Source organism: Salvelinus namaycush, chromosome 20 (genome assembly GCF_016432855.1).
Source record: "Salvelinus namaycush isolate Seneca chromosome 20, SaNama_1.0, whole genome shotgun sequence".
NCBI classification, from domain to species: Eukaryota; Metazoa; Chordata; class Actinopteri; order Salmoniformes; family Salmonidae; genus Salvelinus; species Salvelinus namaycush.
Genome location: NC_052326.1, coordinates 42,258,304 through 42,285,700, shown reverse-complemented (window position 1 = coordinate 42,285,700; position 27,397 = coordinate 42,258,304). Strand labels below are relative to the sequence as shown.

At 42.4% G+C, this 27,397-nt stretch overlaps 1 protein-coding gene across 2 annotated transcripts; it reads left to right on the top strand.

The window, feature by feature from the left end:
• Positions 1–1,512: 1,512 nt before the first annotated feature.
• On the top strand, positions 1,513–22,956 carry pcsk1 (proprotein convertase subtilisin/kexin type 1). Of its 2 annotated transcripts, none has more exons than XM_039015259.1 (14): positions 1,513–1,701; positions 3,030–3,134; positions 3,381–3,503; positions 7,594–7,740; positions 8,991–9,067; positions 11,701–11,789; positions 17,444–17,616; positions 17,952–18,164; positions 18,289–18,389; positions 18,493–18,726; positions 20,434–20,591; positions 21,821–21,954; positions 22,153–22,314; positions 22,522–22,956. In XM_039015259.1, the coding sequence occupies exons 1-14, from the start codon at positions 1,513–1,515 to the stop codon at positions 22,954–22,956; spliced, it is 2,340 nt and encodes a 779-aa protein (XP_038871187.1). The 2 variants fall into 2 exon arrangements, with proteins under 2 accessions (XP_038871187.1, XP_038871188.1); XM_039015260.1 differs by having other exon boundaries at positions 22,153–22,320; positions 22,537–22,956.
• The last annotated feature ends 4,441 nt before the right edge of the window (positions 22,957–27,397 follow it).

Here is a 27,397-nt window from a genome sequence, read left to right as displayed (position 1 = left end):
GAGTGCGCGTTTTAAGTGGGCCGGGTTAATTTAACTCCAATGTCTCTTCTTAGAATAGACTACATTATAATGTTTGCTGTAACTACAGCCACAAATGTTCTTATGTAGACGATTGCTTAGCATTGAATAAAACGAAGCACAAACTCATTTGTAAGTGGTTTTAATAGTGGTGGGCATTTTTAATAAATGAATCCATAACAATATACAATACCATACCCTACTTAGCCTACCAAATACCAATAGACGTATTATAAGTCCCAGCCATAATATGCCTACTTTTTTAATGTAGTTGTTATAAAGAGAAAATTAGAAGGCCTGATCAAGCAAAATAGACTGTTATTCCTTTCCTTATGCCTAGTATTAGGTGATATGTCCAAATTATACAGGCTGTTGTATAAAAGGCTATAATATACAAGCTATATTCAAAGCACACAGCAAATATATATTTCAATCATCCACGTTTTTCCCTGATGGAATAATTTCTCCATATGAAACCACCTGTTTGCTTGAACCTTGTCCTCGCTCGTGAAGCTGTCCAATACCGTGGTGCTGAAACAGCGTCTACACTCCAGTGATGTGCGCTGCAACATTGCCGTCACTACAGCCTCCGTCGGAGTGAGCTCTCCTTTGGGGTGCTTGTAACAGATACACTTGATGAAAATTGTCAATCTAAGGTATTGAAATTAAGTCGTGCCATTATTTTACACATATCAAAGACCTATATTGCAATGCTGGCATGATTTGTCACACATAGGCTAATAGTCAATCCCCGTTCAAGTAGTGTGGTCTCTGAAAGCTATACTACCTATATTAACCTATTCTTGCTCTTGCATTTCCCATGCACAGCAAAAACAAAAATCCTAGAGAAAACGCAACAATAAAATAATCATTCAGTTTGGGCGTGCTTCAGATGATAGCCTACTAGGCTGACATAGACTATGCGTTAGTGAGGCGGGGTTACGAGGGTGGGGGTCTCTTCTATTAAAAAAACGATATTCTTGAATGGGGGGAAATCACGTAGGCTAAACATTAGAGAAGTATGGTGCTACATTTATATTCCTCTGTATGTTTGGTGCACATGCATTACTATTACAGTAGTATTCATTGTCACCCCTACTAGCTTGAATGAAAAAATACAGGGATATTTTTAGATATAACTTTCCCCTCCCCTCTGACGCTCCTTCTCTCCGCGTGTCTCTCTCGGGACTCGAACATAGACCCTACCCCGTGGTATGTATGCTCGTTGACGTCAGAACCGATTCGTAATTTGACGTGTAAATATTCTCGCCCCCTTCCAAGGTTTACTCTCCGATTGCTTTCCTTGATGGTTCAATAAGGCAATAACGCCGTGACAGGTACTCTTTCCCACCCTGCACTTTGAAGGAAAAAATACATGCAAGGCGAACCAATTTATTTAATATTACTTGCGTTTTTGTTTTTAATTTGTTGTCTTGTATGCCTTCCAAGAGCATCAATCAAATATATTTTTAATCTAATCGTATTTTCTCTGAGATGGAAATGAGATGTCGCCCAACAACGGTGATGTGCTGTGCTCTTGCGGTTCTCTGCTCCATCGCTCGTTCCGTGAATGCTTCATTCGGGGACAGACAGTACCTCAACGAATGGGCGGTGGAGATTCCCGGAGGACCGGACGCCGCCAGGTCCATTGCCAAAGAACTGGACTACCGAGTAGTCCGCCAGGTAGGTTAGAGCCACAGCAACGCAGTAACAAGTTCGCTCCACACAATTGTGGTCTTGGAACAGTGTATCTCTTTACACTATACAATTAATATGCATATTTCTGTGTTCAATTTGGCTCAGTATCTTGTCTTGGTATCAGTATTCCACTTTTTTATTAGTAGTATTCATTCGGTTGTATACAGCTGAAAGCTGAGATGGAGGGTGCCATGGCAGCCTTGTTCCTGATGTTGAAGTCTACACAGACAGCATCCTTACTGAACTTATGCATTAACTGAGATTTAAAAACCGCAACTATTGTGATTGGTGCACTCTGTCAATCATCTTCATAAGTCTGTTCAGAGTGAGAAGGGAAATTCAATAGTGTAACCCAGGGTTTCACAAACTCGGTCCTCGTGTAACCTATTAAATGTCCATTATTGGCTTTTTAGTTGTTTTACAATCAGTGTATTTGCGTATCACTGTTACTTTATAATAAGTACATGTATATCATCAAACAAGTACAAACAATTAGTCTATCAATGTATTTGGGCGAAAGATGGGGATCCAATCCATATTTCATGTAATAGACTGTAACAATGACTCATTGTGTGCTGTATACTGATGATAGCCCCCTTCTGTAAATATGTTGATCGCCAATGTTGTAATTTACCTTCTACCTTGTCCAAAACAAACACATTAGGCCTATACACCCCCAGGGGATCTCTCTCTAGTCTACTCAGAGGAAACTAGCGCTCTGACTACACAGGTCAATGGTTAACCTGTGTTTCCATTCAGCCAGGGGGATGGGTATGATACCATTTCAGCTACATAATAATAATAGGCCTAAACTGTGGCTCAGAGTAACTCGTATCCTAGATTAGTGTTATTTTTCTTTTAAGCAGTATCTGTGATTGACTCATTATTTGCACAATGTGCATGCTATTCTGATAAGCACCTTTAGATTCAGTGGGTTTAGCTGTGTTTCTCTTTCCCAGGAAATTGCTAAACAAGGCCGGCTATAAATATAACTAATAAGGAAACTAGCAGGCCTATTGCTGTTGTGGTGGTATTTGCCTTCCTGTCATTATAATATAATAATTTGATATCATCAGCTACCCATGTTTGAGAATGATCGAAGGTACTGATTCAACAAGCTGTTCAAGAATTTTAAAGGGAGATGTACTTCCGGGTGTAATATGACCCAAGGCACTTGATTAATATATAATTAATAATTATTGCATTAATAATTGCAGGCAGTCCTATGTTATGGGATTGACAGGAAGAGGATAATGGTATTACATCACCGCTATGAAATATTCAATAACCCACCACTCTCCTCCTGTCTGCAGATTGGGGCGCTAGAAAACCATTACTTGTTTAAACACCAGACTCATCCTAGCAGGACGAAACGAAGTGCCGATCACATCACCAAACGCCTGTCCGAAGATGATCGGGTAAACAGTCCTGTATCTGTAACATTGTCTATGGCCGTGTCTGAAATGGCACCCTATTTCCTTTATAGTGCCTTTATAGTGCCACTGTGTGTCTGTGTCTCTTCTGGTAGACTCCTCTCACGGGTAAATACCTCCAGTTTTCAGAATAAAACACCTGCATGTGTGAATTAGCTAAGTAAGCGAATATACAGCATAAACCTAAATATGGCAGAATTCTAATATCTCTCTGTCTCTTTGGGCGTCAAGGTATCATGGGCGGAGCAACAATATGAGAAGCGGCGCAGTAAGCGGGCGTCACTGGGGTCATGCCGGGACTGTCCGGTGGACGAGCTGTTCAATGACCCCATGTGGAACCAGCAGTGGTACCTGGTAAGTCCCAAAGAACCACATGTTCCCATATGTTTCCTATAAGTCATACCCAGTGAGTAAAATTACACTTTGAACAGTCTAGGTTATTTGGTTGTCTGTGTGGTTATTTGGTTGTCTGTGTGGTTATTTGGTTGTCTGTGTGGTTATTTGGTTGTTTGTCTGTCTGTGTAGTTATTTGGTAATTTCTTGTCATGGTGGCTAATAGCCAGGGCCAGAACTGAAACGCTGAATAAACAGCAATCTAAAATATGTTTTCTGACCCGACTATCAGTGATGTCAGTTCAGATCCGGCTGGTGTCTGCTGCTGCCTTCTGTTTGACCTGATTCACAAACACAATCCTAGCCTGGTCCCAGATCTGCTTGTGCTGTCGTGGCAATTCCTAATGGTCAAAGTCATTGAGTATTGGAAAGACAGCACAAACAGATCTGGGACCAGGCTAACACAATCCCAGAGCCCCTGAGATTCAGTACTGGCAGGGACGGACAGCTTCCTCACAAGCCTTTTAGAGAAGTGTGTATAGCACCAGTTCATTGGAGGTCTTGCGTAAGACTTAGATTTATTGATGTTGTTGCCTATCACAATTAGGATCTGTCCAAATGAAAGGAAAGCCTACATGTGTGAGGAACAGCATGTGTCTATATTGCCATGCACGTGTGTGAGGATGAGACAAATATCTTCAGCGATCACGCATGAATATGTATGTGCGAGACTTGAGAAATGTGAAAAAAAGGTTTTAACTCTGCAATAGTCAAAGGAATTAGTAATCATTCAAAATCCCAGTAAAAAGACCCATTTGTTTAATTGAACATGCTGGCCTGGCAGGAGATTGTAAGGGAACTCACTCTCTCCAACCATAATCCAGTGGAACGGAAAAGGCTGTCACACATTAAGACCCAATTTAGCCGTACACAATGGCTATTTCAGCCCACTGAGGCCAAGCCAGTGGAGGATAGTGTCAGCTATGTATTCCCTACCAGATACATTACAGACACATCCACTTCATCCTGTGTTTAGGATTAGGCTGAACCAACCTATTCTCCATTTTTACTATTTTATTCTATGTCATTACTTTTACAGGTTGTGTTATAATTGCGTGCCAATAGGATTTTGCTAACATTGATACGCTATTATGGCCCCCTTGCAATTATTGTGAGAGTGGAGAGAACTTTTGTAACGGTATTTGGTCATTTATTAAATGCAGCGAGTCATTATTTCTAATTTTGTTATTTGTTTTCCATGGCAGCAGTGCTGGCTAAGTCAACATCTGTTATCTCATAATGATAGGACATGTGTGTGCGCACGTGTGTGTGTGCACGTGTGTGTGTGTTTGAGTATGTTTACGTGCGTCAGTGTGTTTGAGTATGTTTGCGTGCGTCAGTGTGTGTGTGTGTGTGTGTGTGTGTGTGTGTGTGTGTGTGTGTGCGCACGGGCGTGTGTGTTTGAGTATGTTTACGTGCTTGTGTGTGTTTGAGTATGTTTACGTACGTCAGTGTGTGTGTGTTTTAGTATGTTTACGTGCATGTGTGTGTGTTTGAGTATGTTTACGTACGTCAGTGTGTGTGTGTGCACGTGCGTGTGTGTGTGTTTGAGTATGTTTACGTGCGTCAGTGTGTGTATTTTGTCCATTCTTTCTATGTTCCCTGAACTTAATGAACTGAGTCACTCACTGTAGGACATAAGAAAATATATCCAGATGGATCCTTTTTACTCATCTGGGCTGATGACCCTAATTGAATTGGTCATGACGTGCTCGTTTATGTCTGCCATTGAGAGGGCATAGCTGACAAACACCTACACCTGTCCACTCATTTGTTACAGCCATCTGATTGTTCTAGGCCAGCCCTAGGGACTTTCAGTCAGGGATATCAAATATGAAAGAAAGATATGAAATATGAATATGAAATAGTAGTAATCCCCAAGGGAAAATATAAATAAGGGTGTGTGTGGGAGGACATAAAACGAAGGATAGAGGAAGAGAGATAAAGCTAATGAGGGATATCAAGAATGAGATGGAAGTTGAATGGAAAAAAGTGATAGTGAAAGGAGAGGGAATAAGGAGTGCGTAGAGAGGCAAAAGGGCAGAGGGAGGAATGAAGAACATGACGTGGACAGTGGGATGGAGGTACTGATGGATTGAAGAATTGAAGGGGGGTTGGAGTGAGGGGAAGAAGGCAGTGAGGGAGAAAGACATAATGGAGAGAAGGAGGGATGGAGAGAAGGATTGTATGGAGAAAGTGATGTTTAGAGAGGGAGATGGAGAGAGATAGAGATTATAGGAGTGGGTGACTGCCTGATAATGCAATCAAAGGAGTGACTCATAATACATTTAGATTACTCCCTCTGTCAAGAGGTGTGTGTGTGTGTGTGTGTGTGTGTGTGTGTGTGTGTGTGTGTGTGTGTGTGTGTGTGTGTGTGTGTGTGTGTGTGTGTGTGTGTGTGTGTGTGTGTGTGTGTGTGTGTGTGTGTGTGTGTGTGTGTGTGTGTGCAGGTTTCAGTTTGTACACATACTGTAAGCGTGTGTGGATGCCGATGTGTTTGTTTACTGTAAGTGTCCATTCTAAATGTTTGCTTGTGCGTGCGAGCAGGGCTGTTTGGAGCCCACAGCTTACGTGCCAGTCAATAGATGAGTCATCCAATACGATACCAAGACAAAGGAGCTACAGAAGCCGTCAACAGGACCGCACAGCCTGATTTCTTACAGAATATTTGATAGTCTGACACATTTATACGTTTTGGTCATTTGGTAGGATATCTATAGGGGGAAAATGTTGTACATTTGATTGTTTTGTCAACTGTCCCTGTTGTAGAAATGAATGGTGTGGTATCTGTGTTGTAAGGATGAATCGGAGGGTTTTGATGATCATTCAAACGGAGTCAGTCTCCAGTCTCCCACTACCACCCCCCATCTCTTCACTTCCTCTAGTAGTCGGAGAAAAACAGAGGAGAGAGAGAGGGAAGATAAGTGAGACGGCCCAAAAGAGAAGAGAAATGGGAAAGAAAGAGGGATCAAGAGAGAGAAAAATAGAAAGAGGGGGTGCAAAAGAGATAGGAAGAAGAGAGATAGGAGAAGAGGAGAAAGGACAGAGAGCAAGAGAGAGATAGAGAGATCACAGTGATGACTCATTGCACTGGGTGGCGTTCTGCAGTGTCTGTGCATAATGCGGGAGGGAACACAGCAGCTCCAAGACTTTCCTAGTCTTTTTTTAGTCCCTTCTCCTGCTCTGAATCATCCCATCTCCCCTCAGGGAGGACCGCTGCACTCTCACTCCCTACTGATTAGCCAATTAACACTAGTTGGGTACCCCAAACATATACACATACATTTACATGAAATACATTAAAGGTATCACTGATTAGACAGAGGCTTGGTAGAGGTGATAGAGGCTTGGTCTCGCACAATGACACAATCATGAAGTATTATTGTTTTATTACGCGTCGCAAGATTCTCAACCTTAGTGCGGTCTTCAGTGATCCACTTAGTTGAGTAATTTTGTTGGATTGAAGTATTAACCTGCATGCTCTCTACACCAAGGGTTTCCTACTGTAAGTGGTCAAGAGAGTGGACTCAGCCAGGACAAAGAAAGCAACAAGCTGATCATGAATTCCTGAAGGTCAACTTTGGACATGACAGCCTCCATTAGAGAAGATGGAGCTAGCAAAGCGAGGTGGCCATCTTCAGTTGACCTTTCTCCATTGTTTTGGATACTGGCCTATGATACTTGATATTCACAGACGCAATTTAGTTGAAGTACCTCACTCTTAAGGCACCACAGCTGTGCTGTTCTTTTTCCATTATTTGCGTTGTATGGGAGCTACTTCCTATATGTAAATCCAGTGCCAATGTCATTAGATCTTGTCTTAAAGGGATACTTCAGGATTTTGTCAAACTACACTCAGAGACATAAAATGGTATCCATGAGTTCATCTGACTCTGGGGAAGTAGATAAAGGGCCTTGTTGCCAAAATCCCGCAGTATGCCTTTATTGCTTAATGTACTGTGCACATGATTTAACTACAAACAACTTAAACTACTCTCCCTCTCCTTCTCTCTCTCCTTCTCCTCTTCCCCCTCTGTGTCGGCCATTCCAGCAAGACACTCGGACGTCGTCCTCCCTGCCCAAGCTGGACCTCCACGTGATTCCTGTGTGGAAGAAAGGGTTCACAGGAAAAGGAGTGGTCATCACCGTGCTGGACGACGGTCTGGAGTGGAACCACACCGACATCTACCCCAACTATGTAAGACCACGTTTCCACGGCAACAGACATCAGTAAGGGAGAGCGTTCCCATAGCAATGTCGGTGACACTTACACAGCCATTCATGAAGCACTAATAAGCAGTAATAAATTGCTATATGATAGGTGGTGATGACGGTTGTATAGTGTGCATTGAGGACAGAACTGGACATCAATAATAGGAGGAGTTATTGTGGTTCTAGATTATTATGTAGTTGCTGCGTTGACAGATATAATACTTGGCTAGTATAACTGCAAAGTTGTCTTTAGCATTTATCAAGGTTTTTCCTCAAGTTGGTTAAAGGTTATAGTGAAGAAGTCTTAGCTAGTGACTATTGTGTTTGCACATTTTGAAAAAGTTTCTGTTAAAGTTTCAAATAATCAACATTTAGGCCGCCAAACCCAATTGCAAGTGAGACGATGACTTTGAACACTATTTTTGGGGGGACAGGTGTTTTTTTTAAATGAACCAAAGCTCATTAGACAGTCATGTTGGCACATTTCTCAAATCTTGAAATGAGAGGAAATCTGTGAATCTTGAGATTTCTGCGTTTTGGTGGCAAACAGTAATTTCTCTGTCTGACACCAGGCATTGACAGACTAGCACTAGAATCTCCATACAGAGAGGCAGATTGTGAGAGAAAGAAAGACAGAGAGATAGAGAGAGGGGGAGGGAGAGGAAGTATGACAACAAGGCTGATAGAATAGACTCTGACTATAATTAGCATGGCTGTGATTAATCAATGGACTCAAGTGAGACGCTCATCCATCTTCACTCATCGATGCCCTCTGCTTTCATTTGCATAATTTTCACAGATTAATTCTTGCCTTAATTGACACTAAAAGTAATTTTCTTGCGCTTATTTGTTTTCTTGTACATTAGAGCAGACTGGTTTTAATGATTCTGATTCAAGTGTAAAACTTTTGAATTATTAGATGCATTGTCCACACGCTCATTTTAACTGCAGATTATATTGTCTTGTTCAGTTACTTCAACCTTTTAGCAATAAACCTTAAAGACAAAGACATATTGACAAATGTTATACATTCCCCTCTCTCAAACCGAATGGCTTTGTTTCAGCCCTAAATAATTTCCTCCATGTTCCTCTTGTCTGGTGTTCAACCATCCATAGATGTTATTTACAGTCCCTCACAGTGACAATAGGTTGGCCCTTGGTCTAGTAACCTGTTAAGTGGGTTGCCAGATTGGGTTCTGAATCCTGTTGTGATTTCCCTGTCTCGTCCTTATCCAGGACGCAGCAGCCAGCTACGATTTCAATGACAACGACTCTGACCCCTTCCCCAGGTACGACTCCACCAATGAGAACAAGTAAGTTGGTTATTTATTTCAGGGACATACCTGATATCATGGCTATTTGTGACATATGGGAGATGTGTGTAGGACTTTCGCACACATTCATCTGTTTTCAAACCATAATTTGTATATTCATGATTTACATGCATATTTAGCATAGTATCCAATCAAAATGATCATGACTCCAGTAGTAATAGAGAATGTTATTCATCATGGATCGGGTCCCATGCAGTCTGAAGGCCGCCATAAAACCCATGTAATTCACTTCCTAGTTACAGCATCCTCTCTGTTGATTAAATAACCATATCAGAAGGGGGCAGGCTTACAGTAACACCCTAACACACACAAATCTAACAAGTGATCTAACAATTCCCCAACAACTACCTAATACACACAAATCTAGAGGGGTGAATGAGAATACGTACATATAAATATATGGATGAGCGATGGCCGAGCGGCATAGGCAAGGTGCAGTAGATGGTATAAAATACAGTATATACATGTACATGTGATATGAGTAATGTAAGACATGTAGACATTATTAAAGTGCCAATATTTAGAGTGGCATTGTTTAAAGTGACTAGTTATCCATTCATTAAAGTGTCCAGTGATTGGGTCTCAATGTGGGCAGCAGCCTCTCTGAGTTAGTGATTGCTGTTTAGCAGTCTGATGGCCTTGAGATAGAAGCTGTTTCTCAATCTCTCGGTCCCAGCTTTGATGCACCTGTACTGACCTCGCCTTCTGGATGATAGCGGTGTGAACCGACAGTGGCTCGGATGGTTGTTGTCCTTGATTATCTTTTTGGCCTTCCTGTGACATCGGGTGCTGTAGGTGTCATGGAGGGCAGGTAGTTTGCCACCGGTGATGCGTTATGCAAACCGCACCACCCTGTGGTTGAGGGCGGTGCAGTTGCCATACCAGGCTGTGATACAGCCCGACAGGATGCTCTCGATTGTGTATCTGTAAAAGTTTGTCAGGGTTTTGGGTGACAAGCCAAATTTATTCAGCCTCCTGAGGCTGAATAGGCACCGTTGCGTCTTCTTCACCAAACTGTCTGTGTGGGTGGACCATTTCAGTTTGTCTGTGATGTGTACGCCCAGGAACTTAAAACTTTCCACCTTCTCCACTGCTGACCCTTCGATGTGGATAGGGGGGTGCGCCCTCTGCTGTTTCCTGAAGTCCACAATCATCTCCTTTGTGTATCAGACACACACAGATGATCCAACTGGAGCTGTTGATGTAAAATAATGTTATAACAGTCATATCGATAGGGTTCCTCGCTGATTTGCTTTATATATTACGGTAAATGTGAATTTTTTAAAAAGCAATACATTTCCCTGGGAATCTATAGACTGATCAATTTAACATTTACCGGAAAATGCTGTATATTGAATTATTCTACTACATGTCCATGAGATTTAGCCTGAGAGCCATATACCTCGTAACTGAAATGCATTCCAGGTGACTACCTCATGAAGCTGGTTGAGAGAATGCAAAGAGTGTGCAAAGCTGTCATCAAGGCAATGGGTGGCTACTTTGAAGAATCTCAAATATAAAATAAATATGGATTTGTTTAACACTTTTTTGGTTACTACATGATTCCAAATGTGTTATTTCATAGTTTTGATGTCTTCACTATTATTCCATGATGTAGAAAATATAAAAAATAAAGAAAAACCCTTGAATGAGTAGGTGTGTCCAAACGTTTGACTGGTACTCTATATGTTGTACTGTAGGTTATAGGTTAGTGTGTGGGTCAGTAAAAGTAGTTCACCAGAATGAAAGTCAGGCTATCGACTAAACCTTTCCACTATCTGCCATTGTGCCTGGTAGTGTTTGCTTGGGTGGTAGATCCCATAGATGTAGAATTACAATATTAGAGAGAGTATAATTATAGTAAATCTATTTATATGATAGATCCTAACCATAACAACTGAAAAGAGCCCATTTTACCTCTGACAACGCCACATCGTCGGAATTTGATTTGAAGCCGAGGGAGAGAGAGAAAATGGCTTCATCTGTTGGGAAACGTTAAAATCACACAGAAAACCACTTACTAAAACCCTCAATGTTTCAATGCTCCTTCCTCTCTCTCTCGCTCTCTCTCCTTTAAATGGGGACTCACTCTATAACAGCTGTGAGGATTACACACAAAAACACACACACTCAACCCACTCCACTACCCACCCACTCTTTTGTTGTCAATCTACTCTGGGAGCTCTCTGTATAATTTAGACTCCAGCAGCAGGCTGTTTATTGTCTCTTATAAGCATGCCAAATGACATGAAACCAAAGGGCCTTTCATTTTCAATTGACAAGATTTCCCCTCAGTATCAATATTTTCTATGGTAAGTACATAATGAGATGAAGGATCTTAGGTAACCAAAACCGAAGTGAATCGAGTGATGCTGGCACTCTTCCAGAGGTTTTATGGTGGATCGGCAATGTTTTGATGAGATTTTAAAGCTTACTGTAAGCAATACTGAGATTTACCATAAACCAGTTCACAAAAGTTTGGATCAGACTGGTGTATTCTGAATCCACTGCTACATGTATATGAAAATATAACTTCATTCCGTTAGGGACAGATTGTAAAGAAAAAGTTATGTTTAGTTGTAATTGTGTGTTATGTTTCTGTATGTACTCAGGCATGGGACCAGGTGTGCCGGTGAGATCGCCATGCAGGCAGACAACAATAAATGTGGAGTCGGGGTGGCGTACAACTCCAAAGTTGGAGGTAATAGATGTAACGCAAGCACACCTGGTGTGTGTGTGTGTGTGTGTATCTGGGTGACCCACACAGCAGCTGGAAGGGAAGTTGTCCTGGTGGCAGCCTACTTTTTTGAGTGGATGATTACGCAACACCACTTTACCAAATGACTGAGCAACAATTAGGCACCTGTTCCACAGAGGAGGTAGCTAATATTTAATATTAAAATGAGAAAATCTATCAGATCTTTAAGTAGGCCTACACCAGTTAACCAATTGTGCTATTGTGTGTTTTTTTTTCTGCGTTATTTTGTACATAATGTTTTGTACATAATGTTTTGTACATAATGTTTCTACCTCCGTCTCTAATGACCGAAAAGAGCTTCTATCAGGAATCAAGGTAAGACCCAGATGCAGACTATCGAAGTATGTTTATGTTTATTGTGGCAACAGGGGCAGGCAAAGACAGGTCAAGGCAGGCAGGGGTCGAAAATCGAGAGTAAGGCAAAGGTACAGGACGGCAGGTGGACTCAGGGTCAGGTCAGGCAGAGGTCGGTAATCCAGAGATGGAGCAAAGATACAGGACGGCAGGCAGGCTTAGGGTCAGGCAGGGAGGTCAGGCGGGCGGGTGCAGGGTCAGGACAGGCAAAGGTCAAAAACCAGGAGGACAAGAAAAGAGAGGCTGGGAAACGATAGGAGCTGACAGGAAAAACTCTGGTTAGCTTGAACGAACAAAGTGAACTGGCAACAAACAGACAGAGAACACAGGTATAAATTCACAGGGGATAATAGGGAAGATGGGCAACACCTGGAGGGGGGTGGAGACAAGCACAAGGACAAGTGAAACAGATCAGGGCGTGACAGCTTCTAGATATCAGGACAGCGATTACTCACCTCGTACTGGAATAAGATTTTTTCTTTAATGAGTCGGACACAAAGGATTTACTTCAGACAAGGTGATTCGCATGAGAAAGAGATGGAGATATCGGGGACGTAGGTGGGGTGCCTTGTTAGGATCCGACGGCGAGTGGGTAATCTGCCTCTACCATCAGTACTACTAGCCTACGTACAATCATTGGATAACAAAATAGATGAACTACAATCATGCATATCCTACCAATGGGATATTAAAAACTGTAATATCTTATGTTTCACCGAGTCGTGGCTGAACAACGACATGAATAACATACAGCTAGCAGGTTATACGCTGCCTCCGGTAAGACAAGGGACGGCGGTCTGTGTATATTTGTAAACAACAGCTGGTGCACGAAATCTAATAGTAAGGAAGTCTCGATGTTTTGCTCACCTGCGGTAGAGTATATGATAAGCTGTAGACCACACTATTTACCAAGAGAGTTTATCTATATTCTTCGTAGCTGTCTATTTTCCACCACAAACCAATGCTGGCACAAAGACCACACTCAATGAGCTGTATATAGCCATAAGCCAACAAGAAAACGCTTATCCAGAAGCAGAGCTCCTAGTGGCCGGGGACTTTAATGCAGGGAAACTTAAATCAGTTTTACCTCATTTCTATCAGCATGTTAAATGTGCAACCAGAGGGGAAAAAAAACTCTAGACCACCTTTACTCCACACACAGAGACACGTACAAAGCTCTCCCTCGCCCTCCATTTGGCAAATCTGACCATAATTATATCCTCCCGATTCCAGCTTACAAGCAAAAACTGAAGCAGGAAGTACCAGTAACTCGATCAATAAAGAAGTGGTCAAATGACGCAGATGCTAAGCTACAGGACTGTTTTGCTAGCACAGACTGGAATATGTTCCGGGATTCTTCCGATGGCATTGAGGAGTACACCACATTAGTCACTGGCTTCATCAATAAGTGCATTGATGACGTCGTCCCCAGAGTGACTGTACGTACATACCCCAACAAAAAGCCATGGATTACAGGCAACATCAGCACTGAGCTAAAGGGTACAGCTACCGCTTTCAATGAGCGGGACTCTAACCTGGAAGCTTATAAGAAATCCCGCTATGCTTTCCGACGAACCATCAAACAGGCAAAGCGTCAATACAGGACTAAGAATGAATCGTACCACACCGGCTCCGACGCTCGTCAGATGTGACAGGGCTTGCAAACTATTATAGACTACAAAGGGAAGCACAGCCGCAAGCTGCACAGTGACAAGAGCTTACAGTGGCTTGCGAAAGTATTCACCCCCTTGGCATTTTTCCTATTTTGTTGCCTTACAACCTGGAATTAAAATGGATTTTTGGGGGGTTTGTATCATTTGATTTACACAACATGCCTACCACTTTGAAGATGCAAAATATTTTTTGTGTGTGAAATAAACAAGAAATAAGACAAAATAAACTAAACATGAACGTGCATAACTATTCCCCCCCCCAAAGTCAATACTTTGTAGACACCTTTTGCAGCAATTGCAGCTGCAAGTCTCTTTGGGTATGTCTCTATAAGGTTGGCACATCTAGCCACTGGGATATTTGCCCGTTCTTCAAGGCAAAACTGCTCCAGCTCCTTCAAGTTGGATGGGTTCCGCTGATGTACAGCAATTTTAAGTCATACCACAGATTCTCAATTGGATTGAGGTCTGGGCTTTGACTAGGCCATTCCAAGGCATTTAAATGTTTCCCCTTAAACCACTCGAGTGTTGCTTTAGCAGTATTCTTAGGGTCATTGTCCTGCTGTAAGGTGAACCTCCATCCCAGTCTCAAATCTCTGGAAGACTGAAACAGGTTTCCCTCAAGAATTTCCCTGTATTTAGCACCATCCATCATTCCTTAAATTCTGAACAGTTTCCCAGTCCCTGCCGATGAAAAACATCCCCACAGCATGATACTGCCACCACCATGCTTCAATGCTGTTCTCAGGGTGATGAGAGGTGTTGGGTTTGCGCCAGCCATAGCGTTTCCTTGATGGCCAAAAAGTTCAATTTTAGTCTCATCTAACCAGAGTACCTTCTTCCATATGTTTGGGGAGTCTCCCACATGCCTTTTGGCGAACACCAAACGTGTTTGCTTATTTTTTCTCTTTAAGCAATGGCATTTTTCTGGCCACTCTTCTGTAAAGCCCAGGTCTGTGGAGTGCACGGCTTAAAGTGGTCCTATGGACAGATACTCCAGTCTCCGCTGTGGAGCTTTGCAGCTCCTTCAGGGTTATCTTTGGTCTCTTTGTTGCTTCTTAATGCCCTCCTTGCCTGGTCCGTGAGTTTTGGTAGGCGGCCCTCTCTTCGCAGGTTTGTTGTGGTGCCATATTCTTTAAATTTTTTATTAAGGGATTTAATGGTGCTTCGTGGGATGTTCAAAGTTTTGGATATCTTTTTATAACCCAAACCTGATCTGTACTTCTCCACAACTTTGTCCCTGACCTGTTTGGAGAGCTCCTTGGTCTTTATGGTGCCGCTTGCTTGGTGGTTCCCCTTGCTTAGTGGTGTTGCAGACTCTGGGGCCTTTCAGAACAGGTGTATATCTACTGAGATCATGTGACAGATCATGTGACACTTAGATTGCACACAGGTGGACTTTATTTAACTAATTATGTGACTTCTGAAGGTAATTGGTTGCACCAGATCTTATTAAGGGGCTTCATAGCAAAGGGGGTGAATACATATGCACGCACCACTTTTTTTTTTTTCATTTCACTTCACCAATTTGGACTATTTTGTGTAAGTCCATTACATGAAATCCAAATAAAAATCAACTTAAATTACAGGTTGTAATGCAACAAAATAGGAAATACTCCAAAGGGGATGAATACTTTTGCAAGGCACTGTACCAGATGAGCTAAATTACTTCTATGCTCGCTTTGAGGCAAGCAACACTGAAGCATGCATGAGAGCATCAGCTGTTCTGGACGACTGTGTGATCACGCTCTCCGTATCCGATGTGAGTAAGACTTATAAACAGGTCAACATTCACAAGGCCGCAGGGCCAGACATATTACCAGGATGTGTACTCCAAGCATTCGCTGAACAACTGGCAAGTGTCTTCACTGACATTTTCAACCTGTCCCTGACTGAGTCTGTAATACCAACATGTTTCAAGCAGACCACCATAGCCCCTGTGCCCAAGAACACTAAGGTAACCTGCCTAAATGACTACCAACCCGTAGCACTCAAGTCTGTAGCCATGAAGTGCTTTGAAAGGCTGGTCATGGTTCACATCAACACCATTATCCCAGAAACCCTAGACCCACTCCAATTTGCATACCGCCCCAACAGATACACAGATGATGCAATCTCTATTGCACTCCACACTGCCCTTTCTCACCTGGACAAAAGGAATTCCTATGTGAGAATGCTATTCATTGACTACAGCTCAGCGTTCAACACCATAGTGCCCTCAAAGCTCATCACTAAGCTAAGGACCCTGGGACTAAACACCTTCCTCTGCAACTGGATCCTGGACTTCCTGACGGTCCGCCCCCAGGTGGTAAGGGTAGGTAACAACACATCCGCCATGCTGATCCTCAACACGGGGGCCCCTCAGCGGTGCGTGGTCAGTCCCCTCCTGTACTCCCTGTTCACTCATGACTGCATGGCCAGGCACGACTCCAACACCATCATTAAGTTTGCCGATGACACAACAGTGGTAGGCCTGATTACCGACAACGATGACAAACCTATAGGGAGGAGGTCAGAGACCTGGCTGTGTGGTGCCAGGATAACAACCTCTCCCTCAACGTGATCAAGACAAAGGAGATTATTGTGGACTACAGGAAAATGAGGACCGAGCACGCCCCCATTCTTATCAACGGGGCTGTAGTGGAGCAGGTTGAGTGCTTCAAGTTTCTTGGTATCCACATCACCAACAAACTATCATGGTCCAAACACACCAGGACAGTCGTGAAGAGGGCACAATAAAGCCTATTCCCCCTCAGGAGACTGAAAAGATTTGGCATGGGTCCGCAGATCCTCAAAAGGTTCTACAGCTGCACCATAAAGAGCATCCTGACTCGTTGCATCACTGCCTGGTATGGCAACTGCTCTGCCTCCGACCGCAAGGCACTACAGAGGGTAGTGCGTACGGTACAGTACATCACTGGGGCCAAGCTTCCTGCCATCCTGGACTTGTATACCAGGCAGTGTCGGAGGAAGGCTCTAGAAATTGTCAAAGACTCCAGCCACCCTAGTCATAGACTGTTCTCTCTGCTACCGCACGGCAAGGCTTCTGAACAGCTTCGACCCCCAAGCCATAAGACTCCTGAACATCTAATCAAATGGCTACTCAGACTATTTGCATTGTCCGTCTGTCCCCCTCTCTTTTACGCTGCTGCTACTTTCTGTTTATTATCTATGCATAGTCCCTTTAACTCTACCTTCATGTACATATTACCTCAATTACCTTGACTAACCTGTGCCCCCGCACATTGACTCTGTACCGGTACCCACTGTATATTGCCTCGCTATTGTTATTTTACTGCTGCTCTTTAATTATTTGTTATTTATTACTCATCTATTTTGTACTTAACACTTATTTTTCTTTAAAACTGCATTGTTGGTTAAGGGCTTGTAAGTAAGCATATCACTGTAAGGTCTACACCTGATGTATTCGGCGCATGTCTCAAATCAAATTTGATTTGATACATGTTTTATATTTGAGCACAAGACCGCACCACGTGCAAAGTATGACTCAAAACACTTCAACTACAGTCAATCAAATATTTCCCTGACGTGTTCCATCATGTTGACTTGCAGGGATCCGCATGTTGGACGGTATTGTGACGGATGCCATCGAGGCCAGTTCTATTGGCTTCAATTCGGACCACGTGGACATCTACAGTGCCAGCTGGGGACCCAACGATGATGGCAAGACGGTCGAGGGCCCCGGTCGCCTTGCGTCAAAAGCCTTTGAGTACGGCATCCAGAAGGTAACACACCAAAGTCCTCTCTTTTTCCCTTTAAAAAAATAGCATCCCATGAATCTACATCATGTTATTCTGTTGTATCACCAAGTTCATATTGATTGTAAAATTGACCGTTCAACAGCACTCCACACTTCATAATGACTCATTTATAAATAAGGAACTCATATTATTATTCCAACATAATTATTCCACTAAGTCAAAACAAACTAAAATCCAAACAAATCATCTAAATACATTGAAATTTGATTTAAAAAAAGGGAAGCTAGACAAGGAACCTAAGCAAAAGGCTACTAAAAACAAACTTAACACTAACTCTTCACCCATCTCCTTCCCCTCAGGGCCGGGGAGGGAAGGGCTCTATCTTCGTGTGGGCGTCAGGGAACGGGGGCCGCCAGGGGGACAACTGCGACTGCGACGGCTACACAGACAGCATCTACACCATCTCAATCAGCAGTGCCTCCCAGCAGGGCCTGTCCCCCTGGTACGCTGAGAAGTGCTCCTCCACCCTAGCTACCGCCTACAGCAGCGGAGACTACACCGACCAGAGAATAGTGAGTGACCTTAGCTCCCAGGTCCCCCACACCACTGTATAATTGAGATTAGTGTTCGTGTCACATTTTGTTACTTTACGTTATAATAACTATGATAACTTTGTTTACTTCTGTCTTCCTGCAGACCAGTGCTGATTTGCATAATGAATGCACAGAGACACACACAGGAACGTCCGCCTCCGCCCCACTGGCTGCTGGGATATTTGCCCTGGCACTGGAACAGAAGTAAGGCAACAATCATGACTTAAACGATTTCCACTAATGAAATAGGTGTTTAGGGACATGTCGGACTTCTTATTTGTCTATCCCCACTAACCCCTCACCCCAGCCCTGAGCTGACGTGGAGGGATCTGCAGCACTTGGTGGTGTGGACGTCTGAGTTCGACCCGCTGGCCAACAACCCCGGCTGGAAGAGGAACGGGGCAGGCCTGATGGTCAACAGTCGTTTTGGCTTCGGCCTGCTCAATGCCAAGGCCCTGGTGGACCTGGCCGACCCGGCCACCTGGAAACACGTCCCTGAGAAGAAACAGTGCATAATCAGGGACGACTCCTTCCAGCCCAGGTACAAAGACACTCTAACATTCTAGTATACCAGAAACATCTAATCCTTCTGACATAACATACTTGCATTTGTCATTTACATTTTAGTCATTTAGCAGACGATTTTATCCAGAGCAGGAGCAATTAGTGTTAAGTGCCTTACTCAAGTGCACATTGGCAGATTTCTTAACCTAGACGGCTCAGCGATTCGAACCAGTGACCTTTCGGCTACTGACCCAGTGCTGTTAACCTGCCCCCATGTATTGTTCAATTCAGACTAATTCCGGTGGACAAGCAAATTTATAGAGTGCACCGATAATTCCATGAGGGACAGAATCCCGTGTCCTGAGATGTCCTTACATTTTGGCTCTTCTAATGACATCTGTAGTTTGACCTGTTTCTCATATGGAACAATTATAACAACAGTCAAATGAAAGCCAGAGATTTGTGTTTTTGTGTGTTTATGTTATGTGTACGTGCATAAGCGCACATGTGTGTATGTATGTCCACGGTCTGTATTGATAGGAAAGCTAGGATCCGACTTAGATTTCTTTAATGGAAGGCTCAAACAATCTTTGGAGAAATCTTCTATTTACTAATAACTTTAGGTTTTTAGGCTTTAGGAGTTTAAAGCTAGAGCTAAAGCTAGCTGGCAAATCTTGCAAAGCCAACATTTATTTCCAGATTAAACCTCTGAAGGATTTTTTTTATCTGAGCAGATGTTTTGTTTACCTTCATTTCGGATTAACTGCCTTAGGACGTGTGAGCGCTAGATAGTTTAGTCACCAGCCCTAGGCTACATCCTCCAAATGACCTTCAGTTCAAAGGATAGGTTCGTTATTTTAGAGTTTACAGTGATGGTTCCTTACCCTGACAGTAGTTTACAGGCTATAAGAGACTGTAGTCCACAGTTCGGATTTCCTTTAACAGCCTTACTTGCCTCTGCTAACCAAACATCAATGGGAGAGATTAGGTCATGAAGACAATATTAGCTATGGATAAAGTTATTTGTGACTACAAACACAAAACATGTCTCTACAACCCGATTCTTGATCATGTCCCTTTGCCAAGCAGCTGGGATTAAGCGACTCATTGGCATGCCACCCAGTTTCCTTTTTACCTAGGCCAGGGATCATCATTAAGTCTTTTATGTCCAACAATAAAAATAAAAAATATTATTTTTTTAAAGCATTATTTTATTTTGCTCAGAAAATTTTGAGGGCCAAATAAAATCCCTTGGGGGTCCAGCAGTTAGGTAACTCTGACCTAGGCCATCATGATCACGCCACCTCTGTATAATCCAGAGGATTTAAGCCTCCATGTGTGTCATTGCTCCATCCATTCACGTCCTGGGTGAATATACGGATTAACCCTGATTCTGAGCCAACCACTGGCCATCCAAATGTATGTGTTGTCATACCTGGTCAATATAACATGTAATATTCATGTAATATACTCAGACAGACAACTCTCATTAGAAATATGTCAGAATGTTGACATGTATCCACAAGTAATATGTAACTTGTGGATACATACCAATATAACCAATAAATAATAGTTAAATGTCAATATTTTGATTTATAATGAGAACATGTTTTGTCTGACTGTATTCGATGGTACAATATATGAATCATGGCCAGTATACGTTGAACCAATGTTGTTTGGTTTGGTATGTTATGGTGGTAGTACAACCACAGTACTAACTTCCTGTGCTGTGTCTTTTTCCCAGGGCATTGAAAGCAGCAGTAGAGATCACCATTGAGATCCCCACCAAGGCCTGTAATGGCCAGGACAACGCTGTCCACTCACTGGAGCATGTGCAAGTGGAGGCCAACATCGAGTACACCAGGAGAGGAGACCTACACATCACACTCACATCCCCATCAGGTTAGACACACACACACACGTTTGTTTTACTATCCTTGTGGGGACCAAACAATTGATTCCATTTCAAAATCCTATTTTTCCTAACCATAACCCTTAACCTAACCTTATCCCCTAACCCTAACTCCTAAGCCTAATTCTAACCCAAACCGTAATTGTAACCTTAAAGCATGAAGCACACCGAGAATCTCACTACCAATAGACTGCCGATAGGTACTTATCACAGTGGGAGGCCGTTACTTCTCTTGCTAGAACAAAAGCGGTACCTGCTGCGTGCTGACCCGGTAGTGACAAACCTACCGTTTCTACTTGTAGAATAGTGGCCAACAACTTGATTTGAGCCAATTAGAGAGCACGAACCCCCACATGGGGCAACCGACATTGGTGACAACAATTTTTTTTTAAAGAAGGCATTTTCTCTATTCATCCACAGATGAGCCAGTCACACTTCATATGCAATGTAGGCTATGGGATGGTAGCTAGTTATAGTAAGTACACAGATGCAATACACACAACACTAAAAACTTCCTCCAAGCTAGCTAACCACTGTAGCAAGTATTGACATTACAATTAAATCACGCTGGTTTACATGAAACAGCTGCCTGTGTTAGCTGCCGAATTAGATCAGTGTCCTTTAGCAAATATGCTAACGTTAGCTAACTAGCTACACAGTTGGCTATGTACTGGCACTGGCAGTATGGGATTATGGAGAGTGAATTAAATTATTTATTCGTCATATTTCTAGGTAGTTATCTAGCTGTGGCCATCTGGCTAGTATCAACAAGGACTTTCTACAAAATAGCAACATTAGCACAGCTAGCTAACACTGGAATCTAGACCATAAGCAACACACACAGACATGCATTGACAAACAACGCTATTGCCACCTTCTGGTTTGGAGTATTTTAACTGAGTATCTGATGATTTCACAAATGAGATTGACTGCTGACACTGTTCAGAGGTGCTAAGTTCAGTCGGCAGGCAAACGTTTGACAATCCTACCGGTGTGTCTTAGCTATAACCCTAAACCTAACCCCTAAGCCTAAAATAGCCTTTTTCCTTGTGGGAACCGGCAAAATGTCCCAACTTGTCAGAATTTTCCTTGTTTAACTATCCTTGTGAAGAGTTCTGGTCCCCAGGATAGTAAAACCAAAAAACACATACATACAATATAAAACTGAAAACTGGAGCCAAACAAGGCTATATGAACCATTATTATTTTCTGGTATCAGGCACTAGCACGGTCCTGCTGGCAGAGAGAGAGAGGGACATGTCATCTAACGGCTTCAGGAACTGGGACTTCATGTCTGTTCACACCTGGGGAGAAGACCCCACTGGCACCTGGACCCTCAAGATAACTGACACGGTCAGTCAAGGGATAGTTCCAATCCATTACTTTCCAGTAAAGTTTGTTTAGACGATTTCAAACTTTATAGAAAATGGAGCTGGCCATTTACTGTGGCCGAACTGCTCCAAATGCCACATAGCATAGGCATTGTGTTGTATCAACATATTGTCTAAACAGGGTGTTTTTTTACACTCTTTTTCTATTTCCCTTTGTCAGTCCGGGCGGATGGAGAATGAAGGCCAGATCCTGACCTGGAAGTTGATTCTCCACGGCACGTCAGAGAAGCCCGAGCACATGAAGAAACCCAGAGTGTACGTCCCTTACAACGCTGTCCAGAATGACCGTAGAGGAGTAGAGCACATGGACGACATGATGGAGGTGAGTGCGATAATTAAAGGGACTTTTTTTATTATCTCCCGAACCATACTAGTGTCTACATATGAGAGGGTTAAATATACATGTGTATATACGGTCTGTCGACTGTCGTCAGAACTCAAATGCAATTCTGTGTAACTTACTTACCTCATCCACTAAACCATTTCTGTCTGTATGTTTGTTTGTCTTTCTCTCTATCCAACCCTATAGGAACTGTCCACCCAGGCTGAGGCCCACTCACCGCAGAAGACTCAACCTCCTCCTTCCGCCACCCCCAAGATGAAGCAGATGAGACCCTCCTCCCCACCCCTGTCCCCCTCCCTGGCCCTCCTGCGTCTCCTCCAGACGGCCTTCAACCGGCAGACCCCCGCCGCCCTGCCTCAGTCCCCAGAAAAGGCCTCCTCTAGCAGGGGAGAGCAGCACCAGGGCAGGCCACACTCCATTCCAGGGGGAGCAGGCCCTCGCATCGCTCCCCAGAAGCTGTACCAGGCCCTGGACAGGATCAACCAGTACCAGCGGGCCGGGCAGGATGACAGCCTTTACAGCGACTACAGTGACGGCTTCTACAGCGCCAAGCCCTACAAGCACAGAGATGACCGGCTGCTGCAGGCACTCTTCAACATGCTCTCTGACGATAAGCAGTGAGGGAGGGGGGGCATGGGGTGGAACTCAGTGTGTGCAGGCTTTTGTTCCAGACCCAACACATCCAGCCCTGTAGGATTCAGGGCTGATTGAACTAATCATGGTCTACATTGAAGATTGTGCTTAGTTAACTATCGGTAGTTGAATCAGGTGTGTTAGTGCTGGGCTCAAGCCTACACAGCCCTGCGGTTCTCCTTGGTCAAGATTGGCCACCCCGGGGTATGGTGTGAGAGAGATAGGGTGAGGAGGCGGCGGCTGGGCATGGAAGGAGCATGCGAGAGAGGGGGAGAGTGAAAGCCAGAGAGAAACTCTTCCAGCCAAACGTGTTGTTGTTTTTCCAAAACTCTGCTTTTCTTACCTTGCAGCATTCCAGCCTGTCTCTCTGTCTATCTGTCTTTCATTCTGCACAGTTGTAGGTCGGTTGCATCTCAATTCCCGCAAGTGGCTTCCCTTCTTCTTCCTCCTCCCCCTCCTCCTAATGTAGTGAAACCTGGCTAGCCCATAGACTTCCGCCATATTGATTCAGTCTTCTAAGATCAGTATGCATGAAAGAAAAGAGGCATACTTAGATTCAACTAGGATTCCATTCCATCCGCCTCCTCCAGCCATTTATCCACCTCTATCCACCATCATTCCACCCCCTTCCTCCAGCCATCTATCCACCTCTATCCACCATCATTCAACCCCCTTCCTCAAGCCATCTATCCACCTCTATCCACCATCATTCCACCCCCCTCCTCCAGCCATCTATCCACCTCTATCCACCACCTCCTCCAGCCACCTATCCACCTCTATCCACCATCATTCCACACTCCTCCAGCCATCTATCCATCTCTATCCACCATCATTCCACCCCTCCTCCAGCCATCTATCCACCTCTATCCACCATCATTCCACCCCTCCTCCAGCCATCTTTCCACCTCAGGATGGGTCCCAATAGTCTTAAAGGGACACTTCACTTCAAAACAAAAGTTAGTAAGATGTTTTCAGGCATCAAAAGTGGTCTGGTGTCGAGATGAGTCCACGTACCAGGACATGTGTTTTTTAGATCCAACTGTATGCCTCAATCCCAAATTAATGAAAAAATATACGTACTGAATAAAATGAGGAAATGTATTTCCATTCATTCCAGATTAAGGAAAGGTATTTCCATTCATCACAGATTTGGCATATACAGTATATGTAGCTGGATCTACACAAGATTTGACACGGGACATAGACTCATCTGTTCATAACTTTTGGAGTATGAAAATGTCAGACAAAACAAACTTGATTTTTGAGTGAACGGGCCCAAGAGACAGCGAGAAAAATATTAATATTAATAATTGTATATATTTAGTATATAAATTATATTTTGAGGCTCTATTTATCACCTTTACCTATCAGTGGTATTGAAAAAAGGGAGACAAGAGAAGGAGACAAGAGAAGGAGATGAGGAAATAACATTAAGACTTTTGGGACACAGCCCTATTCTCCCTTCACTCTACCACCTGTTTGAGCATGCTACCTTCAGAATATAAATTTCATAATTCTATTATGACTGACATGATCAATATATTATACAAAGACAATGATTGTAATGTTGTTTTTAAATATACTTGGCCTCTAAAATATCCACCTCTCTAAACTCCAACTCTGAAATATCTATTTAATATTTATACTTTGACATATTTATTTTGTCATGTATTTGTTTTCTGTAAGAGTAGAAGTACTCACTGTGCTACTGTAACTTAAGCCCAAATCCTAATTTGAGGAATGTGATTTTAAGATATATGCACAATTTCAAGTTAGGTTTACGACTATACTTTAATATGCATAAAAAATGCAGTCCCCCTACTGATTGTTTTTCAAACTGAAAGCTCAAAGATAATGATATGTGGCATATTCTTCACAGGGTGTCAACAAAGCATTGGAGAGTTTGAGAACGGCAGTCTTTTACCCGGTTCTCTTGAGGAAAAAAAAAAGTTCAGTCCTTGGGGAAATTCTTTAAATATTTTATTTTTTAAACAACAACATACAGTCTAAAACAAAAGAAATTGGGAAGATAACTGACCAAGAATCAATTGGTTGTGTCATTTTTATGGATGTTATTCGACCTTATAAGATATATATAGATATGATGAATATGATTGAAGCTTTTGCAAATTGGCAATGTTGAAACCATCTGAATACTTATGTATTTTAACTGATAATATAAAATAACTATACATTTTTTATTTTTTAAGTATTATACAAATGTTGTGCAATTTGATTCATTTTATTTTCAAAAGTACAATGCTGCATTAAATATTTTTCTAAAATATATATATATATAAATCCCTTAGTCATTTTATTTTAGATTTAGTCAAATTCTAGGTTTATATTAATACAAACTAAATGGAATTATTAATATAAATAACACTGCCAAACTGTTGTGCTGCCAAATTTTGTAAAAGTTTTCCTGTGTTTGGGTGATTGTAAAACAGGCTTCGATGTTGTTACTTCATTTACAAACTCATATTGACACAACTTGTCGTGGTCATTTCCTGTATTACTAAATGAGGAGAGTTTACAAACCACACACAAGTCAGAGTAATATTTTAAACTCCATCTTTAATTATATGAGCTTCACCATAGCCCTTTGACTCTCAGATCAATTCAGTGTCTATAAATGAATTCTCTGAGAGTGCTTACAAAAACAATTCTTAGTATCTTTTATAGCCAAGATACACCCCTCTCAACTTACATGACAAACCACAGATCTTAGGAACTTCACAAAGGGCCTTTTACTTGAAAGAGGAGTATCCCATAGCAAGATAGCATTAGCTATAAATTATCGTTCAGTTTGGTCTCTTAGACGAGGTTCTACTTCCTGTTCTTGGTACTTCCTAGTACCAAAACATGACCTCATCCAATGGCATATATCAATTGTCAATTCTAGATACTCCCATCTCAAATACATCCCCTCCTGGACAAGCTCACGGAGGGGAGTGAGCCTCTAGGTCATATACTATGAAAGATAAGTGCAACATCAGAGGGGACATACAATGGTTCCAGACACTGCCATACTCCTCCCCCCAATGGGAAAAGGAGGGAGTGACTGGAGTACAGACATAGTGGAGCCCTTCACATGGTTTCACAGATGATTCACATATGAAGACAACGTTCAAACCTGACTTCTCCCTTTCTGATATTCTGCATATTACCAGACATGTAAAAGACAAGCCTGACCTCTCCCCTCTCTGGGCCCCAAGTGACTTTTCCCTAGAGAAGAAAGGAAAATGCAACTGCCGACAGTATAGTCCAAAAAGAAGACATTCTAATGACAAGTATAAAGTAAATAAAACATCTTATTTATCTATGTTACCTAACTAATTCTGATTCAGCTATGACAAACTACATGGTTATATGCAACTTTTTGGATATGTTCATTTATACAATATTTTTGGTATTAGTGGACTTTCATGATTCAATCCAGTTATACTTTAGTGTAGGCGGGGCTTCACACAAAAAAACTATAACACATTTATAGTATGTATAATGCCTTCATATGCCCTACATAAACATTCACGTTTATGCTCAACTGCAGGTCGGTAGATGTCACTGCATTATCTTATGGCAACTTGCGGTTGATAATCTTAGCTGACATTTGCATGTATAAATGCTTATGTAGTGATTATGACAGTGTTAGGAACTGCTATGAATGTGCTACGTAGCCCTATGTATGTAAAGCCCCATACACTACAGTGTTAAGTATCCCCTGTTTTCTGTGGTATTGGCTCTATTCCTGCTCTCTGCCAAACAAGGTGAAAGATTAAGATGACAGATGAAGAATAGTTTACATGCATCCTGTAATTTATACATCTTTCAATGTAGCCAGTGTTGTTGATCTGTTTGTTTATATTTTGGATTTGATTGATGCTTCTGTCCAATGTTGTTCACAAGAGCTGAAATATGTCGGTATTTATGTATGGATGTACAAAATGAGATTTATCGTAATAAACTGCAAAGTGACCTGGTGAGTGTGTCTGAGTTGTTGGGATTACAACTGTGATCTGCCATTTCAGTTCATATAGACATTTCAGTTCATAGGGACACTTCAGTTCATATAGACATTTCAGTTAATATGGACATTTCAGGTCATATAGCCATTTTAGTTCATACTACATGGACATTTCAGTTAATTTAAAATTTCAGTTCATAGGGACACTTCAGTTCACATAGTCATTTCAGTTCATATAAACATTTCAGATCATGTAGAAAACAAAATCATAAAGACATTTCAGTTCATATAGACAACATTATGAGTTATATCACTGTAGATCTATATTCCAGTTACAACACAACTGGACAGGTGAAACCAGACACAGGTTGGCGTTTATTGGCATGAATCTTGTCCTGGAGGCCGAGCTGAACGGTTTCCACTAGATGGGTCAGAGGCAAAGTCAAAATTGGCTCTATTGTA